General features: G+C 39.9%; 2 protein-coding genes across 3 annotated transcripts in view; both read right to left on the bottom strand.

Annotated features, from left to right (window-relative positions):
* The window catches only part of LOC307003584 (NACHT, LRR and PYD domains-containing protein 3-like), a 32781-nt gene extending 31278 nt beyond the window's left edge, over positions 1 to 1503 (bottom strand). The window contains exon 1 of the mRNA XM_079622222.1: positions 1365 to 1503. Within this exon, the coding sequence (XP_079478348.1) occupies positions 1365 to 1378 (14 nt within the window). The 5' untranslated portion in view covers positions 1379 to 1503. The remainder of the gene's footprint in view (positions 1 to 1364) is intronic.
* On the bottom strand, positions 1161 to 19480 carry LOC307003707 (stonustoxin subunit beta-like). Of its 2 annotated transcripts, XR_013798790.1 has the most exons (6): positions 19391 to 19476; positions 16761 to 17008; positions 14467 to 14556; positions 4809 to 4864; positions 2922 to 4735; positions 1161 to 2444 (listed from the first exon to the last, which is right to left on the bottom strand). XR_013798790.1 is itself a non-coding variant. In XM_079622436.1 (5 exons), exons 2-5 carry the CDS (start codon positions 16910 to 16912, stop codon positions 4176 to 4178), a joined length of 858 nt encoding a protein of 285 aa, XP_079478562.1. In that variant the 5' UTR covers positions 16913 to 17008; positions 19391 to 19480; the 3' UTR covers positions 2688 to 4175. The 2 variants fall into 2 exon arrangements, 1 of the variants encoding a protein (XP_079478562.1); XM_079622436.1 differs by lacking the exon at positions 1161 to 2444 and having other exon boundaries at positions 2688 to 4735; positions 19391 to 19480.
* Between the last annotated feature and the right edge of the window lie 1142 nt (positions 19481 to 20622).

The raw sequence follows: 20622 nt of genomic DNA, 5'->3' as shown, positions 1-20622 counted from the left end.
CGGCTTAGCATTAAATACCCCTGGCTGCACTAGTCAAAATTCCAATTCCAGCTTTCTATTTTTTCTATTTTAATTGAAATTAAGATATCTACAATGTGATTATGACTAGTAATTACAATCGAGATATCTACAATGTTATGACAAGTCATTATATACATTCGAGATATCTACAATGTTATTTTGACTCATATTCTTCTTTCTGATATGTTATATAAATATATAGACGAGCAGTTTGCGGTCCTCCGTCTTTATTGAACATTACACTCCAGTTGGTCTGTTTTGCAACATGATTCTATTAAAATCACAGACCTTTTACCATATGAATGCATCCAGATATTATTTAATTATCCATGAAGTAATTCATCCAGAAGCTTTTCTCTCAGTGACAACAAAAGCAGACTACAGTTGTTAGCAGTTAGCCTAGCATTGGGCAGGGAGCGGCTTAGGTGAGGGGGTCAGCTGAGGATCAGGTCACACAATCATCACCATCATCATCACAATCCTCATCATCATCATCACAATCCTCATCATCAGCTGTAGTTTTCATGTTGTTACTTTATTTTCTGCCACTTGCTACATTGTTAAAATGTTCAGATTCTAATTTCTTATCAGGTTAGTGATACTCAATTTATTTGTTAAACTAAGAGCAGTGAGTGATTTAGGCTATTTTTGTTCCTTGATGATATTAGTTTATAGATTTCTCAAACGTACCAGCCGAATGTTTTCTAGAAACATGTTCACAAATGATCTGGATAACACAGCTGGATCACAGAAGGCCTGAATCTCTGATGTGTAAATGATCATGAGCTCGGTGTATCACGACTCTGATGAAGATTCAACCAGTTTACTGCATAATTCATGTCGCTATGCCAGTGGGAAAAACACTAAAAGTATTTAAAAGCAACAGGGCTGATGAATAGGATTCAGGATTCGTTTTTTTATTATTATTATAAAATAATAAAACATTAATCTGAGTGACATAATATTGAAATATGTTTATTAAAGAGGAGAGTGAAGACATGAGTTGTTCTGATGAATGCACAAAGATGATGAATGATGAACAAAGAGGTGTGTGTCCAGTTTTGATTCTTCATTTTTGGTTGCACTATGCAATAAGCAATATTTACCCTAAATGTGTAAAAAATATATATATTTTTTTTCTCTGACACTCCAGGAATTTTTATTTTAGTGTTTCAAATGTTTGTGGCTTATACATGATCAGTGTGTGTTTACTGTGGTGTTCAGTGAATTTAAACATACCAGATGTAAAACAATCTTTACACATGCAATGAGTGTATATGTTGAATGTGATAGTTGTTCATGTTCATATTCATAAGTATCTTGTCATTGAGCCGATATTATACCTGAAAATCCTCATGCAGCAACCTGAGGTTAATCCAGTGCTTCTCAACCATGGGCCAGTTGCTTAAACACAGACATTGTGTTAAGATCTAATATGCTCAACTGGAAGTTAGTCAAGAAGCATTCAGTCTTACTTTTCAGTGTCAACTGAAGTGTACACTGTTAACCCTTGCTGTAAAAAAAGGCCAAATTCTGACAATATCATACCATTTTCCATTAAAACAGTAATATACAGGAATATACCTACAGGAATATACTGTGAATTAACAGTGCTCAAAATCAACACTCAGAGGCTGTGTTCCCAATCACACCCTATACCCTCATTCACTATTCCCTACATTAGTTCACTAATATAGTCCACTTGACAGAGTGAATGAAAAGAAATGAGTGAATTGAGACACTGATGAACACCTGATAAGAACAGGAAAAAGAGAAACAAGAACTACAACTAACTTCCATCAACACTGAGTGTGAAACCAGTTTAACATTATTTATTTCATACATGTACAACTGTTCTTGTTGAGAATTAGCAGATATTTAGTTGTTGATTTTTTTTTAAATAATAAAGTTTGTAGTCAGTTGGACTCTTGACTTTACAGCATTAGTTTCTCTCTGGCTGCTTTAACTGTGCGTTTATAAAACACATTTGTTATGGCAAGAAAAAAGAAAAGAAACAGTTGATCAGGTGATTTTGGCTGTTGTGATGATGCCATAATCATCCTGGACATGTCTGATTAACTGTTCTCTTCCTGAGTGTAAACTTTCAATTTACGGGTATTTAAAATTTATCACGTCTGTTAATCTATTACATAAAATCCAGCAATATTTCTGTAATCAGTTATTCTGAAGGATATTGAAATAATATAGGGCATTAAAACATTTTGAGGTCCTGTTTGACTACAGACATCAGCGTATGAATCTCAACAATGGTGATGATCAAACGTTTGTCGCAATGCATGCTGGGTTCCAGGATAGTATAAAACTCCCTGCATGCACTGCAGTATGAATAATTTTTTTAAAATTATTGCCACCACTGTTGAGAGAAATATGCAGATTTTTTATATTTCTGTGTTTCTACAAGACTACTTGCTTGCACCCCCTGCTGGTGAGGTTGATTAACAGCAGATGGAGATTATGCTCGGTAATCTACTGCTTTTCCTGCAGTTCCTGGATGTCAATGTTGAATTTACTGTCGAATTTAAACCACTGAATTTGTGGAAGAGAATTTATAAAGCGAAATAAAATGGACCGAAACATTGCCTGTTGAATATTATAGGTTGTATTTTTAAACAGTTTGAATATTTTGGAAGTGAAATATGAAAGGTGAATATGGATTATTGAATTTTTATTAATGAAAATGTGTTTGAAATGTTTTGAATTGAAATATTCACAGCTTAAATATACAACCATATTGAATTTCAGCCCATAAAAATGCAAGCCCTAAAAATACAATGCATTAAAATGCAAGCATGGTTAATGCAAAGCATATTTTTTTCAAGTAGTGCAATTCAACAGGCTTTTTTATTTCAAAAACATTTGGCATTATTTTACTTCCATACAAGACAGTGTAGCTCTGTTTCTTTGTTTGTGCATGATGTGTAAAAAAAAAAAAAAAAAAAAAAGAGAGAGAGAGCGAGTCTCCAGATCTAATTTTAAATAAACTGACCTGGAAAAAAATAAACATGAGCATTTATTTATTTGTTATTCTGATTTAAAATTATAATAGCATTTTTTTTACATAATTCAGATGTAGTCTCACATATATGAGTGTTTAAAGACGTACTATATTCTTTTTACGCAAATCACATTACAGTTTTTAAACTTGTAGAACATAATATAAACGTTTTTTAAAACCATATGAAACAAACACGAATACTGCGAACATTTCTAAAAACTTGATGCATGTTTTGTTTTTTACAGGTTTTTTTGGTAACACTATTGTACAGTGTCATTGTTACACGTTACATGTATTTACTGTAGTAATAACTATAAATTACCCATAACCCTATAGTAGGAACATGTACTTAATATTACTCAGCACTTAAATATATAATTACACACTGAAATAAAGTGTTTTTTCTTTGACTCTGTGACAACTCTGTGACTCGAAAGTATGATTTGAAAAACAGTCTCTACCAGTCGATCTACGAACGCCGATCCAAGTGCGCTGAACTGTGTAGAATCTCATATGGTCCTTTGTTTCCGGAAGGATATGTACACATATGTACACGTAGCCTACTGTTCGCGCTCACCTTATCACAACTTATAGCTCGTTCACATCTCACCAGCGCACTTGGATCGGTGTTCGTAGATCGACTGGTAGAGACTGTTTTTCAAAGATGGCTTCTGCCTGTATACGCGAAGTTGACTATGTATAAAATATCTTCTTATTAAACTGTCTGGACAATGACAAAGTTCTCAATGCTTCGGTTTGAAGGTAGGGACCCTCATTATGCTACCGTTAGTGTGGGGCTATTTTGAGCCTTGTTAGTGGTATTAACAAGCGATTTGTATTTGTCATTACTCTATGCCCAATATACTAGCGTTATAGGCTAAACTGTTTTTAGAGATAAAACTATTTACATTCGATAATCATGAAAACAAATCTCAGATAACGGTTGACTAGGTAACAATGTGTAATTAGACCAAAGGTTCATTTTGTGCCGGAGTTCTCCTTTAAAAGGCAAACGTGTAAAAGCAGGGAAACTCAGGGTGACAAACGTTTATCATGTGTGAGTGTGTGTCATACACTTCTAATTAAATAATTCTGGTAAATCACATTTTCTTTGTCATTTTTTTTACATAGTGTGTTGTCAGTCAGTGTGTGTGTGTTGTTTAATGTGACACAGAGACACTGAAGAGTTAACATTATAAACACCAAATCCAGCACAGAGGGGTTCAGTGAATGTGTGTGTGAATGTGTGTAAGTGTGTGAGTGTGTGTGTGTCAGAGACGCTGTAGAAGGACAGAGTGCCGGCCGACACGTCCACAAACACTCCTGCTCTCTTACAGGATCCTGGACCAGCAGAAACAGCAGTGGACTTACTATTGTGCAGGACAGTGAGTGTGTGATCAGAGCAGAACAGACTCCAGGACTTCTCATTCCATCCAAACTCACAGTCATCACTCATTCCTTTCCTCTCGATTCCTTTATATGACACTGAGATATCAACATCATGTCCACTCCATTCACACTCCCAGTAACAGCGTCCAGTCAAGTTCTGTGTGGAGAGAGTCTGAGGAAAACACTCAAATCTCTCTGGATGATCAGGATACGACTGACTCTCTGACACACACGTCACCTTTCTGTTCTCCTCAGACAGAGCGAGATCAGTGTTTGCTGTGTTTGGATCCAGTGTGAGATCAACGGCATCTGAACACAAGAACACACATTACAACAGCAACATTTACAACAACACACACTAGAACTGTGTTTGAGGACTTACATCTTTGTAGTCTTGATGTCATCATGAACTCTTTAACTTCTGAACCGTGATCCACACTAGAAAACACACACACACACACACACACACGAAATTGGCTTGCATCGAGGGACAAATTAATTCCTACAGTATATCAATATTTTAACAAATGGTAAATGGACTGCCTTTATATTGCGCTTTCATAGACCGAATGGCCACCAAAGCGCTTTACACATTGCCTCACATATAAACATAAAATAACTTTAAATAATGTATAATTATTATAAGCTCAAGCGGTTGCCATGGTAACGAACACCACATGCGGTTGCCATGGTAATGAACAACACCTGCGATTGCCATGGTAACGAACAACAGCTGCTTGTAAAGTGAATGATCATATCCTGTATCTGAGAATAAATCAGTAAATATTGAGAAACAGAATATTGTGTTTTTCTAAAATAACAGTAAAATAATAAAGTAAAATAATAATACGCTTATAAATGTGAATCATTTACACTACATTATTAAATAAGTGCAGAAACGTACTCCGTTACTAACGTAACCTCGGTTCTCTCTAGAAGAGGGAACGAGTACTGCGTCAATTCTAACGCTGCGGGAAAAGATTAATTTATTGGCTGGTATAGACTGGTTTTTCATCGCCGAAGCAAACCAGAGCGTGTAGCAGGCACGGCTCAGAAATGCAGTACTCGTTCCCTCTTCTAGAGAGAACCGAGGTTACGTAAGTAACAGAGTACTTTCTCTTATGAGAGGTCTCTCGTACTGCGTCTGTACTGACGCTGTGGGAACACAGTGTAAAACGCCGTGCATGCAGAGATCCAACACCAAAGTCCCATGGGCTAGAACAGCATCATTCTCTTATCATTATCGTCCTAAAAAGGAACGACTATGACAGTAGAGTCAGGGCGAAAACTCGGCCTGGACTGACACACAAACGGGTCTTACCCATTGCCCTAGATACATATAATCGGTCAGCGAGCAATGCCCGCGCAGTCACAGTAATCTGAGCCGATAGCATAAGGGCAGACAGTACTTTGCGTTTGTTTAGACCGAGAGCAGCTTAGCCTGCAAGGCGGGAACCTCTAGGTCAGGGATAGGCAACTCCGGTCCTGGAGGGCCACTGTCCTGCAGAGTTTAGCTCCAACCCCAATTAAACACACCTGAACTAGGCAATCAATGTTTTCAGGATTACTAGAATAGATACAGGCAGGTGAGTTGTTATCAGGGCTGAAGCTAAACTCTGCAGGACAGTGGCCCTCCAGGACCGGAGTTGCCTATCCCTGCTCTAGGTTATAAAACCTTATAAATGTAGACGGGGAGGCCCAGCCTGCCGCCGTACAGATATCCTTGCAGGGAGATTCCACTATACCAAGCCCACGACGAGGCAACGCCTCTTGTGGAGTGCGCTCTGACACCCAACGGGCACTGGAGGCCCTTGGAAGTGTAGGCCAGCGCTATGGCATCAACTATCCATCTGGATAGACTCTGTTTCGACGCAGCCAGACCAGTGGTCCGCCTGAAAAACGAAACAAAAAGCTGCTCCGTCTGTCTGAAGACAGCCGAGCGAGACACGCAAGTCCTTAATGCCCTGACCGGGCAAAGGAAGCTTGCATTCGTCTCCTCATCAGAGGCCGGCAAGGCCGATAGGGAGATCACCTGAGCCCCGAACGGAGTGTTGAGGGACTTGCCTCGGTTTGAGTATTACCTTTGAGTCTTTAGGCCCAAACTCCATGCATGACGCGCTCACAGAGAGCTTCGCTTCACTGAAGCGAGAGCCAACAGGAACACTGTCTTGAAAGACAAGTGCTTAATGCTGATTGACTATCGGCTCAAATGGGGCACCTTTCCTGGCTTCCAAAACCGTAGAAAGGTTCCAGATGGGGACAAATGGAGGCCTGGGAGGGTTCAGTCTCCTAGCTCCTTTCAGGAAGCGGATAATCAAATCGTTCCTTCCGAGTGACTGACCGAGCATCGGATTAGCGAACGCTGCTATAGCCGCCACATAAACTTTGAGCGTGGATGGGGTTCTGCCCTTATCCAGTAGCTCTTGAAGGAAGGAGAGAACCTCCGTTACCCCACATTTTAGGGGTGACAAGCCTCGAGCTGAGCACCAGCCAGAGAACACAGAACGCAGAAGCACCTTAGCGCAAAGTCGACCGCCAACATTTCCAGGCAGTTTATGTGCGGGAGTTTGTCCCGATCTGACCATTGACTGAAGAACGGTCTGCTCTTGAGCAGCGCTCCCCATTCCGAGGTGGAGGCGTCCGTAGACACCACCTTCACACTCGAGGAAGTCCCCAGGTTTACTCCTGACTGGTACCAGTCGGTCACCTCCCAGGGTTGCAGAGCCGAAACGCACTCCTGATTGACCCTGAGGCGACAACGACCCGAAGTCCACGTGTGCCGTGGCACTCGCGCTTTTAACCAGAACTGCAGTGGGCGCATGCGAAGCAGACCCAGCTGGAGTACTGATGATGCTGAGGCCATGAGACCCAGCATTTTCTGAAACCTTCTGAGTGGGACTATAGAGCCGCAGCGGAAGGATTTCGTCATGCGCTGAATATTCAGTCTGCGCTGTGGCGACAGTTGTGCTGTCATAGACAGCGAGTCAAGTTCTGTGCCCAGAAAATATATTTTCTGACTGGGAGACAGCAAACTTTTCACCCAGTTGACTTTGAGACCTAATTTCTCAAGATGTTCGAGTAAAATGGTCCTGTGTCCCACGAGTTCTGAGTGCGATTGGGCTATCAGCCAATCGTCCAAATAATTCAGAACTCTCATACCCCGAAGTTTCAGGGGTGCCAGCACTGTGTCCATCCACATAGTAAATGTACGTGGTGCTAGGGACAGGCCGAATGGAAGAACTGTATTGATATGCCTGGGCCTCGAAGGCGAATCTCAAAAATCGCCTGTGACGTGACGCTATTTGTATTTGGAAATATGTGTCCTTCAGATATATTGACATAAACCAGTCCCCTTGGCTCTTTACGCGAGGATTTTGCTGGTTGTGAGCATTCTGAACCGGCGTTTTGAAAGCGCTTTGTTCAGCTGCCTAAGCTGCCGTCTTTTTTCTGTACCAGAAAATATCTGCTGTACAAACCCCTTCGCTCTGAGTCTGAGATAAAGGCTCTATGGCCCCCCTGCTCAACAGTTTGAGCAGAGTGTGAGTGTGCGCGAGCCCTGTAGTGCTGTAGTGTGGCGGGATGTGCTTGTGTGTAGAAATGGGCACTGGGCATTTTTATTACACACGCAACACCATCGGCTGTGGCCGGAATACAAGAAAACACACTCTTTTTGAGATTTATCTGGGTTGCCGAAAAAACGGCATTTGTGTGCAGGCAAACGGGCTGTGGTACAGGCTTGTTTACTGCAGAATACTCCCCATCGCTGAGATGGGCCACATACGTGAGACATCTTAAAAAAGACGCTCGCTCTTTTAGTGAACAGAAATGTGAGTCACGGCGGCGAGCACACACACAAACACACTAGCAGAGAGTAAAGGATATAGTACGCCGGATAGCGTAGCAGGAACGGCGACTGAAGGCGGCGAGTTGTCGACCAGCGGCTTCAGGGGAAAAGGCTCGTCTCGCAGAGTGCTTTTTCAACGGTGCGGCTTCTTCCTCTCAGGATCCAGCGATGCGAGAGCTTCGCTGAAGAGCTAAAAAAAATCAGTCTATATCAGCCTTTCGTGCCTTTTTATAGGCCTAAGCCACGTCTGTTTGCGTGGGACGTGACGCAGTGGGCGCAAAGCACCCTCATTGGATCTGACGTCACGGAAGGCCTCCTACGATAGGCTGTTGCACTTGCCGCAGGGCAGCCAATGGGCGCGCGAGCTATCTCGCCTATGTCTGCATGCTGTTGCAACGCGTGTTACATTATTTCAAAATTAAGGATAATTTTTGGCTTCAGTATCTCGAGAAAATTTATATTTTCCCACAGCGTCAGAATTGACGCAGTATGAGAGACCTCTCGTAAGAGAACCGCAGCTGCTCTTTTTCGCTCCTCTCCTCTTCTCTCCATATCTCTTCTTCCTCCTCTTCTTCTTTTCTTCTCTTCTCTCCTCTTCTCTTTTTTTTCTCGTCTTCACTTCTCTTCTCTCTTTTCTTTCTGTTCTCTTCTCTGGTCTTCTCTTCTTCACTTCTCTTGGTTCTCTTCTTTTCTGGTCTTATCTTCTCTCTTCTTTACTTCTCTTCTCTCTTCACTTTTCTCTTTTCTTCCCTCTCCTCTTTTTTCTTATTTTTCTCTCTTCTCCTTCACTTCTCTCTTCGTCTCTTCTTCCCTCTCTTCATTAAAGCTCCACTGAAGGGTTGCCAGATATCACAAAAAAATAAACAAGCCCCTTAACACAATATAATAAACTGACAAAACTGAACCAGGGGAACAAATATGAACAATATATAACTAGTAGGGCTGGGACGGTTACCGCGTTACCGCAATACCGCGGTCACGTGTTGCCGACCGCGGATCTGAGTTTGTCAACGTCATCACCGCAAAAAAAAACATTGGCCTTCAAATGTGTGCATGTTGTGTCTAATGACATGTATTCTTTCATTCTAATGACATGGATTATGTCTAACGATATTGTGTCTTACATGGATTCAAGGTTTTCTAAACAAAACTTATAATCAAAAGATGGAGCAAAGATGGAGGCAGACAGTGATGACTGTGTGAGTATCGCGAGACTCGAGCAGAGGTGAGGTGAGATCGAACATGGCGGCGCACAGTTGTTGACAAACTCCACAGGACGAGTTTAACACTTTGAGATGTAAAACTTATTTTTTCTTTTGGATTAAAACAAATTAACATTGCATCAATTACCATATACGTTCCACAATTCAACTGTACACTGGATGATTTAACGGACTTTGAGATCTTTATCGACGACTATCACTACATTCATCCAACCATGGATAATACCGACGCACTCAAACCAGATAATAGCGAGGCACTCAAACCAGATTCCAAAAGAAGAAAGAGAGACTCCGCACCGTCACAGATGACCTGCGCACCACCGAAGTTGAGGTTAGTGTGCTGGCTAGCATCAATAAGAAAATGGACATACTGGTCACAATTCACGAGGAGTTAAAAGATATGCGGAAAAGCCTTGAATTTGCTCACAATCAAATCAAAACACTACAACAATCAAATCAAGAGCTTCAAACGTCAATAACAACACTCACCCAGCAAATGCAAAATATCACCGCAGAAAACAAACAGATGAAAGAAACAATTCTAGACATCCAAACACGCTCGATGCGCGATAACCTCATCTTCTCAGGCATTCCAGAAACATCACCCGATAACCTAGAGTTACAGATTCAAAACTTCATGCACTCTCAACTCAAATTACCCGCTGACGTCGTTCAAAATATAACCTTCCATCGAGTTCATCGTCTCGGCAAACAACAGCAGGACAAAACTTGTCCCATCATTGTAAAATTTGAACATTATCAACAAAAGGAACTGGTTAAAAGCAAAGAAAAACTACTCAAGGACACTCATTTTGGAATGAATGATCAATACCCACGAGAAATAAACGAACGAAGAAAAGTTCTCCATCCCATATTAAAAGAAAATCGGAAAAACAACATACATGCAGTATTAGCAGTTGATAAACTCTATATAAATGGACAATTATTCCGAAGCCAAAAAAAAAACACCATGGCTTTTCTGAATAATTCTCTCCCACACCTCTGAAAATGTACAAAATGTATTAGCCCAGCAAAAAAAAAAAAAATAAATAAAAAAATAAATTCTGTGCTCATACTCTCTTGATTAGCGGCCTGTCTCCTCCTCTCGCTTTCTCTCTCTCCGTCCTTCCCTCCTTTCAATCTCTGATAAGACATGTGCCTTTCTTTGTATGAGTATTTGTGTCTTGACTCTATGTTTGTCTTTGTCTATATGTATAAAGTCCTCTTGTCCAGTGTCTGTTTGTTAGTTTTGTATTTATGTTTAACACCACTATTACCTCGAAGCTCAACCCCAAGCAAAAAAGTTGGAAAACAAGATATGCGAGATATGACAAAAGATGATATTTTGCAAAATGTCGGTGACCAGACAGTCAATGGGGTCGACTTCCATAGTAGGAAAAAAAGATACTATGGAAGCAGAGGTGTAGTGGTAAAAAAAGAGGTGGGTAAACTATAAATTCTGGTGGACCACGACGTTGTCACCTGGTAAGGTGGGCCACTGCCTACCGGTGTATGTGTATCCTGATGACATCGCTATAGGCTATCATTTGATGGTACTACCAAGGGTATCACTGGTTGTTCCCTCATCATAGGTCACACAATCACTATTCAATTCATACATTAATCTAAGTTCTTTTTAAAAAAGACTCAAGAAGGAATAATATGGTTGAAATCTATAAAGTTTAGGCTACTAAATGACAAAACAGAGAGAACAAAACCATTTTTAACCCGTAATTACAAAACGAAAACGGTTGTTGTATTTTTAAAAGGCAAAGTTGAACACCAAAATTTTAATTTGAACTGTAGGCTACACCAAATGCTGCGCAAAAAAAAAAAAAAATTGACGAATTTTTGTTTATTAGCCTACTTTTTGCCCCTTAATTAAACATTTAAAATATTCACAAATTAATAAGGATTTTTTTTTTGTTGATTTATTTTTGTCTTGATGCCTATGGCTCTTCTCATGTCTTTATCAATGCACTTTGTCACAAGTGCAGCATTTGAAAAGTCAGAGATTTTATGTCTAAATAAGCTGCCACCTTTTCTTTTAGAAATAGAAAAATCACATATTTTATACTGTCACAGGTTAACCTGGTGACTTTATAAACTTGGACTTACATACATACACCCATTTCACTGATACTGTGCATTGCCGGCAATATCAACATCTGTGTACACATCAGGAAGGTGTTATGGAGTTTTTGTTTTGTTCAGTCTAAAGTTTGTTACTGCTGTGTTTTGTTATAGTTTCAACTCTTTATAGTTTTTCTTAAAGTTTGTCATTATTTGTCTATAATAACAGAATGCCAGAAAACACAATAATTCATATGATAATTACCTTTATTTTTCCACATATTTCCCACAAACCTTACTGCAGTTAAACTTCCCGGTTCACACTCTGTACAACCAAACCCATAATCCAGGTTAAACTGTCTTTTAAAGCAACCGCCACATCACTTCCTGTGGAAGATACCATTTTGGTGTGATGTCAGAGGGGGGGTAGGATTTAGAAACAATTGTTTTGCCAATGAATGTGTTGTGAAACTCTTTCTCTGTTAATGGTTGTTGTTTTAGCTGTTTGGAAGTGTTGTGTTGGGTGTTTATATTATTTAATTTGATTGTTACAAATGTTTTAGTTTGTACCTGTAGTTGGTATGCCCTATAGGTGGGGCTTCAGCCTATAAATAGGCTTGCTGTCTGGAAGGATACCAGTTCTGATTGTGGACTCATACTGAGCAGATAAATCTCGTACTGAGCAGTGTTGCGAACTTGGGCCATTTGGTTTAGCCAAAATTAGCACATTGTTGCTGTTTTCTTTCCTTTTTGTACAGTTTTTATTTATTTTTGTTTCTCCTGCACTGTAAATATTTTAGCACCTTCCAATAAAACACCATTTTTGGATTTTGCATCAACTTTTTGTACAGCACGTCATTTTCCTTTTCCACTCCAACTGGTTGGCCTCCCTACATATACCGATCACAGATTTCCTTGATCAGTTTACCGTATTATCTGGACTATAAATCGCTCCGGAGTATAAGTCACATCAGTCAAAAAATGTGTCATGAAGAGGACAAAAACATAAGTCGCATAAGTCGGACTATAAGTCGCATTTATTTAGAAATGTATTTCTCAAAATCCAAGACCAAGAACAGACATTTAATCTGGAAAGGCAAGTTATTTGCCCCTACCTCACTAACCTATTTAACTCCTCACTGTCCCTTGGAACTGTCCCCTCTGCTTTCAAAACTGCCACTGTCACACCAATCCTTAAAAAACCTGGTCTGGATCCCTCTTCCCTCAACAACTACCGCCCAATATCCAACCTCCCCTTTCTGTCTAAAACCCTGGAACATATAGTCGCCTCACAATTACAAACCCATCTTCATGCCAATAACCAATTTGAACCCCTCCAATCTGGTTTTCGTCCCCTCCACAGCACAGAAACCGCTCTCCTCAAAGTCCTCAACGACCTCCTCACCTCCACTGACACCGGTTCCCTTAACATCCTTATTCTTCTCGACCTGAGTTCTGCCTTCGATACCGTGAGCCATAACATCCTGCTCACCAGAATCAAAGACCTTGGAATCGAAGGTACTGCACTCAGCTGGCTCCGTTCCTACCTTTCCAACAGATCCCACTTTATCTCTCTTCATAATCACACCTCTGCCACAGCCACAGTCACCCAAGGCGTTCCCCAAGGCTCCGTACCCAGCCCCCTCCTCTTCATCTACATCCTCCCCCTTGGTCAGATACTCCGCCACTTCAACCTGAACTTCCACTGTTATGCCGATGACACCCAGATCCATCTCAGCACCAAATCCCCCTACAATCCTCCCCTCCCCCACATCAACTCCTGTCTGTCAGCTATTAAAACCTGGATGCAACACAACTTCCTCAAACTCAACTGCAATAAAACAGAATTCCTCCTCATAGGCTCCAAATCCACACTAAGAAATACCAAAAACCCCACTCTCACCATTGTCTCCCCATCTCCCCAGGCCCGCAACCTCGGCGTTATTTTTGATTCAACCCTGTCCCTTGAGCCCCACATCCGTCATGTCATTAAAACCTCCTTCTTTCACCTCTGCAACGTCGGCAAAATCAGACCCTCACCCACACCCCCTACTGCTGAAAGACTCATTCACGCCTTCATCTCCTCACGACTGGACTACTGCAACTCACTACTCCTTGTTATCAGCTCAACTTACATAAAAAGACTCCAACTGGTCCAGAATGCAGCCGCCCGACTCATCACCCGCTCCAAATCCTGGCACCACATCACTCCAGTCCTAAAACAACTACACTGGCTTCCCATTTCCCACCGGATCACATACAAAATCCTGGTCCTTACCTACAAAGCCATCCACCACCTGGCTCCCTCATACCTCACTGACCTCCTCTCCCCCTAGCAATCCTCACGGTCCCTCAGATCCACCTCAGCCGGTCTCCTCTGCATCCACAAATCCAAGCTCCGCAGTTTTGGGGACAGAGCCTTTTCCAGGGCTGCTCCCAGGCTCTGGAACTCCCTCCCCCATGAGATCCACACCTCGGACTCGGAGTCTCTCACTATCTTCCAGTCCCGCCTCAAGACCCATGTCTTCACCTCTGCCTATCCGTAGCCCCACGCCCCTCCTATTTCTATCTAATTCTATCTTTTTTTCTTTTCTTTTTTTTACCTGCCCTGTAAAGCGACTTTGAGTTTGAGAGAAGCGCTATACAAATTCTATTTATTATTATTATTATCGGTAAGAGAGCGCAGTTAAACAACAAGGCTAGGCTACTAGTGAGTCTCTGTGAGTCTGTCCGGGATTTTGAGATCGCCCAAAATGTCAGGGATTCGGCTTTTGCGTTCTACAGTCGCCATTCATCTTTTTTTGTTGTTGCCACTTGTTCCTTGTTATACTTGTTAAAAAACTTTAGCCATATGAACATTTGTGCATTCTGTGCTCTTGTGTCTAGATGATGATACTCACACAGGGTCAAAGGTCACTGCTCCATCACTGAATTTTGTGGCCTTCATGGTCAAACAGTTGGATACTGGAGAAGCTGCTCTCTTTTTCTTCCTGTTGTTGATAATGAGAAATAAACAGAAATATTTCAAAACGTTTCTATGCAGATTTGTCTGTTCCATTAAATTAACCCAGTCAATACTTCTGTAATTTATAGAGCAGTATTTGTATTAGTTTTGTAGGGTAGTAAAACAAGTAGGGTACACCAGGGCAGGTAAAAGCTGTATTTGATTTTATTATCCTTTAAACCACTAGATGGCACAAGAATTTGCTGCAGCACTTTCCTAAACATCTACAATTCACATGGAAATTTGGCGGATTCTTGACATTACCACGGACCGCAGCGCAAAGTTGATTCTGTGCTAAAGTAATCTAATATTTCATGGTTTTAAAATGTTATTGATTTAATTCGCTGTTGAGAATCGCTACAATTATTGATTATATTTTGAGATAAAAGGTCTTTTAAATGATTTTCGCTTTTGTTTAAGGTAATTTAAGCAACAGTTTTTCTGAATATTATGTGAAGATTGGTAATTATTATTTCAATTAATTAATGATCAAAAATATTGTTACTACAGTAAAATATATTTTATGGGATTTCTTTCAAAGCTTGCAGAATCTTTAGTTTTTAAAATGTAATAGTGTTTTTAAAATGAATAGGCTATATTTTAATGACAAAATTGCATTTAATTTATTTATCAAAATAAACAGAAAATAGTAAAAAAAAAGAAGTCCTAGTGAGTATTTATCCTGATGGAAATAAATGTTGTGATGATTTTTCAATCAAGAGGTGAATACATTTTTGGTAATTGTAATAATTGGTAAACTCTAAACTTATTAATAGGGAATCAGTCAACGTATTGTTAAGTGGATTAATCAGTTGACTTTCAACATTGATGCTTTAGACAGTTTATTTATTTATGTCAACTTTTTTACATTAGTCAATGAACTCACAGACCACTGGTGAAGTGAAGCAAAGAAGAAGAGCATAAAAAACCATATAGAAGAATCATAACTAATATTGGTGTCAGTCATTGATGTTTATTTAATATTTTGAGGAGCTACTTTAGAATATCTTAACTGGAATCCACTAGTGGAAACTTTTTCATTTTATTTACATTTAGTGCAAGTCCAGTGTAGAAGTTTTCTTCACAAAAAGTATCTTAATTTAAGCTACTATAACTTTGTTCTATTTTTACTTTTATTGTTGCTTTCTTTCACTTCAGAAATAAAATCCTATGTGTCTTCTATTAAAAGAGGCCAGTGGTCAAAAGCGTTCATGAGTTTTTAATTCACCAAATGGAGTTTGAATGTCACCTAGCGGCCATATTGGCTACTGCGCCTAAAACTCCCAGAGCATATTGATAGTTTGGGACAAATTTGAAAGTCAACTTGGTTGGATTAACCGCTTTTTCAGTTTTAGGGTGCCCAGGCACAGGCTTTATATTAATAGAATAAAAAAAATAAAAAATGTAGTACATTAAGTGCGGCAACCATTTACGTTTAGATATGTGATTTTCCAGTCTGTTTAAGAATAGGATTCCAAGACTATCATCTATAGCAGGGTTGGCCAACGTCAGTCCTGCAGAGTTTTGCTCCAACCCTGATAAAAAGTCACCAGTCTGTAGCTTTATAGAAACCTTAAAGGGATACTCCACTTTTTTTGGAAATAGGCTAATTTTACAACTCCCCCAGAGTTAAACAGTTGAGTTTTACTGTTTTCGAATCCATTCAGCCGGACTCCGGGTCTGACGGTACAACTTTTAGCATAGCTTAGCATAGATCATTGATTCTGATGAGTCCAGTAGCATTTCTTTCAAAATGACCAACGAGTTTCAATATATTTCCTATTTAAAACTTGACTCTTCTGTAGTTAAACCGTGTACTAAGATCGATGGAAAATCAAAAGTTGCGATTTTCCAAGCCTATATGGCTAGGAACTACTCTCATTCCGGCGTAAGAATCAAGGAACTGTGCGGCCGTACCATGGGTGCAGCAGCGTAATGATATCCTGGACTGTGGCTCTCCAGGACCGACGTTGGCTACCCTTGATCTATAGATATGTTCAATTTGGATACATATTTTATTTAGCCTTTTTACCCATTATTTTTAATAACTATTTGTGCAACCATACGCACACGTGTTTGTGTGCATACTGTGTTATTGACAGTGTTGTAGTTTTGGGGGCGATGAAAAAATAATATCTCGTCCAGGGCGCAAACAGAGTCCAGACCGGCCCTGAACTTTATGATACTCACACAGGGTCAAAGGTCACAGCAGGTCCATCACTGAGTTTAGGGGGATCCATCATGGAGATGTTACTCTTCATGGACACACAGCTGGATACTGGAGATGCTGCTCTTTGAGTGTGAACAGACGCCTCCTCCTCTCTCTCCTCACACACACTCATTTTACAGGTTCGGTTCTCCTCCTCTCCTCATACACACTCCTTTTACATACAGTTTGCTCCTTCTCTTCCTCCTTGATGAGAAACTTGATTTCAGACCTGTATGTGGACATAGAAAACATGTACTAAACAACTCAATTTCGACACATTTGAATTAAATGGCATTTAAATTATTCACTTTAACGCAGCATTTACAGTTTTTCTTCAATTAATAGGTGTTTGTACAGCGACATGTAGGCCAACCCGATCACACCAAATGCTCTATAGCACGCAGTGCGTTTATCGTGCAATGTATACGCGAAAATTAGTTTTTTCGTGCGCATGGGTTAGTTGGGTTATGTTTAGTAGTGGTGTGTGCGTGTGTATTATACGTTTGGTTCGGATTAGTGGTGTGCGTGGGTTTTACAGTCAATGAAGTGCGTATCAAATGCACGCGAACTGTGTATCATATAAAACACAACTGTTTTATGCACGATAAACACAATGGGCCTCATTCATGAAACATTCGTAAATATACGAGTAAATATGTGAGTGATCTGCGCGTAAAGAGACCTTCCCGAAAATTCTTCTCCTGATTCACAAATACTTCGTAAACGTCAGATGTGATAGTGAAACGTGTGTGTGTGTGTTATGAATTCCAATCTGTCGTAAATGGGACGCGCGTTCACGCTCATTCTCAATTACCATAAATCCCGCCCATTAAATCCGACTGACAACTATATATGGGCATCATACTATGACACCAAACAAAGGATTTCAACATGTCTTCTTAAAAGCGAATGAAAAATAAAAATTTCTCATTATCAGATAATATTTTATTATCAGAAGTTCATTCAAAACGCCACATAACAGGGCCGGATTAACCATTGGGCAATTGCCCAGGGGCCCAGGACATCTAAGGGGCCCTGGGCACCGTCAAATATTATGTCAAATATTATGATTAAAATGTCTCCACGATCTGTTTTTGAATAAATATCGTAGGATCGTGCATTCTATCAGTTTGCAGTTCTGGCGCCTCCGTCTCAACATACTGTACAGCGCGACGTATATTCACATGAAATGCAGAGGAACGGGACACTGTAGTTTATAAAAATTAATTATTTGCATGTGCTTTAAAGCCTTGCCGGTTAAACATGTCATTCGCTGCTGATGAGCTGTTCTAACGGGCGCTTTTCTGAGCGCAATAACGTTACACCCGCCGACGCGCGCATGCACTAAAAGCCTACAGCGCCTGTTATTTCAAGCGTACATAGTGGCGTATCAGGTCCTAAAAAAAGCAAGCTTGGCAGATATTACAGACGCAGTTACTGGAGTTTCATCTGTTAATCGAACAGTCCCAGAAGTGAAGAGAAAATGGTTCGACATGAAGCTCGACTGCAAAAAACGAATTAGTTCACTTCGAAAAAATATAGCCGAGCCCTATTGAAAGCAATTAATTATGTGATTAAAGTGTTCCGTTTGCAGATGCTATTACTGGCTCTTATAATAAAAGTAAAAAGAAAAAACATATGTAATTAATATAATAGCTATTTTTTCAAAATGCTGTGTAAATATGTCCCCGATTAAGGTGAATTAAAATGCAGCCTTATTAATGAGCAAAACGTTCGGAAGTTAAACGCACTATTTACACGTGGTTGGGAGCAGGTGTAGATTTCTTTCGTACCAACTAACATTTGGAAAATACGAACATTTTAATGAATCCGAAAATTTACGCCAGAACCACTTTACACACGATTTACACAAGAATTCGTTCTGCTCGTGTTTCATGAATGAGACCCAATGCGTGCTACAGAGACGCATTTTTATGAGATCAGGCACACTTTCAAACACAGCAGCCTCGTTTAAACTGGATTAATCTTCACTTTGATGACACTGCTGATGAACTCTTGCAGGTGTTTCACAATACGTTTTTTCGTCTCGCATTAAAAATATGATGTTATTAATGTGTTGTTGATTATCCTGCGACTATAACGTTACACTTCCTTTCCCCAGTCGTCCTTGCGTCACTGAGCATTACAATACAATAGGCTATACAACTATTTAATTATTTGAATAATCTATAAGTCAATCACCCATTTCAAAACTAAAATTCTCCTGTTAACAAATTAAGTGAAAGTTTAACCATTGTCGGCCATTTAATGAGTGTTACAGTTGACGTGAAATATCACGAATGTAAAGTTATGTCCCAATATCCTAAGATATGATCAAGTGTGTAAGACTGTCCTAGGTCTGACTCTGATACTAAATGTCACAGTCCTTAATGCACTCTAATCCATACTGCCTGAAAAAATATTATGATTAGCAGCCTACTATTTTTAACCAATAAATGAGTGTTAGCGCTTCCGTGATTATCAGGAAAGCAACGAGCAACGAGCAACTCGTGTTTGATCAAACTGTGGCCGTGTTTGAGTTCGACAAACATGTTTAGAGGTAATGAATGATCCGTTTTAATACAGCTTTGAAACGTTTTAATGAACTTACCGTGAGCTGTGAAGACATTTCTGTTTTTGAATCTTCTGAAATGGCGTCTATAATGGCACACCTGATTTACTGTGCTTTCGGTTTCGTCATGATTCTGGTCAGGTGAGTCCTGCTAAAAACAAGCTCCGCCCCAAACTCAACTGAACGTGATGACGTGCGATACTGCAGAATGCAGGGACTGAATGACACTTAAAAAATACACTAAAGGAAATATTTTTTTCAATTTATCAATAGTAAAAATGTAAGTGAATATATAATTTTTAAAGCTGACAGATTCATGTTATTATTACAATACTCAATCAGGAGTTTATGGTCCTGACATGACTGAGGAAATCTCTTTCTGTTTAATGTGTGCTCTGCTGTTTTTCCATTTTGTTTATTGTTACAATGTCTTATTGTGATTTGATTTGATTTTATAAATGTCAGTATGGTTTCAGCCTAAAAAATCCTCTTATAGTCCAAATTTCGCAAACTCTGGAATCTAGTCATAATCTAGATCATTATCATCATCGTCAGCTGGAGATTTTGTTTTGTTAAATTATTTTCTGACACTTATTGTTAAAATATTCAGATTATGATTCCTTATCGCAGGTTAATGATACTCAAGTACTTTTTTTTGTTTCTTGATGATATTAGTTTATTGATCTGTAAAACATATAAGTCGAATGTTTTTTAGAAACATGTTCAGCATAAATGATCTGGGGCCGTATTCACAAAGAATTTTAAGGCTAAAAGTAGCTCCTAACAGGCGAATTTAGGAGCAACTCCTAAAAATAATGGGCGTGTCACTCCTAACTTTAGGACTCCTAATTTTTTTCACTAAGAGTAATTCACGAAGCATTTTAGCCCTAAAAGTAGCACCTAAGTCTGGGACAGCTTAAAAGAAGTCGAGAGGACTCCTAACTCACTAAGACCTATTCACAGAGGATCTTAAAATCGCCGCGCGACACAGTGTGTTGGAGACACTCAATGACACAGAGTTATTACAAAGACACCGCCTTAACCGTGAGGGAATACTGATTGTTGTGGATCTTGTGAGGGATGCAATAACAGCGCCAACTAATCGCAACAACCCAATCAGTGCCGAGTTGAAATGTTTGATAACACTTCGCTACCTGGCAACGGGGAAAATGCAATTAATGCCGACGATCTAGCGATCCCAGCCATCGGTATATCCACCAAACCATAATGCACTCTAGACCCCATTCGACAGTTCATAAGATTTCCTTTGG

The sequence above is a fragment of the Phoxinus phoxinus genome (assembly GCF_949152265.1).
Source record: "Phoxinus phoxinus genome assembly, chromosome: 1".
NCBI lineage: Eukaryota > Metazoa > Chordata > Actinopteri > Cypriniformes > Leuciscidae > Phoxinus > Phoxinus phoxinus.
Note: the sequence above shows the minus strand (reverse complement) of the source record. Positions and strands in the feature narration are given on the sequence as shown.

Bases quoted from the DNA above. Each gene is read 5' to 3' on its own strand.
- LOC307003707 (XM_079622436.1), bottom strand. From the start codon at position 16,912: ATGAGTGTGTGTGAGGAGAGAGAGGAGGAGGCGTCTGTTCACACTCAA. The intron at 4,865-14,466 runs GTGAGTATCATC...TGTGTTTTCTAG, and splicing joins GCAGTGACCTTTGACCCTGT to TGTGGATCACGGTTCAGAAG. The intron at 4,736-4,808 runs GTAAGTCCTCAA...TCTTGTGTTCAG, and splicing joins GACATCAAGACTACAAAGAT to ATGCCGTTGATCTCACACTG.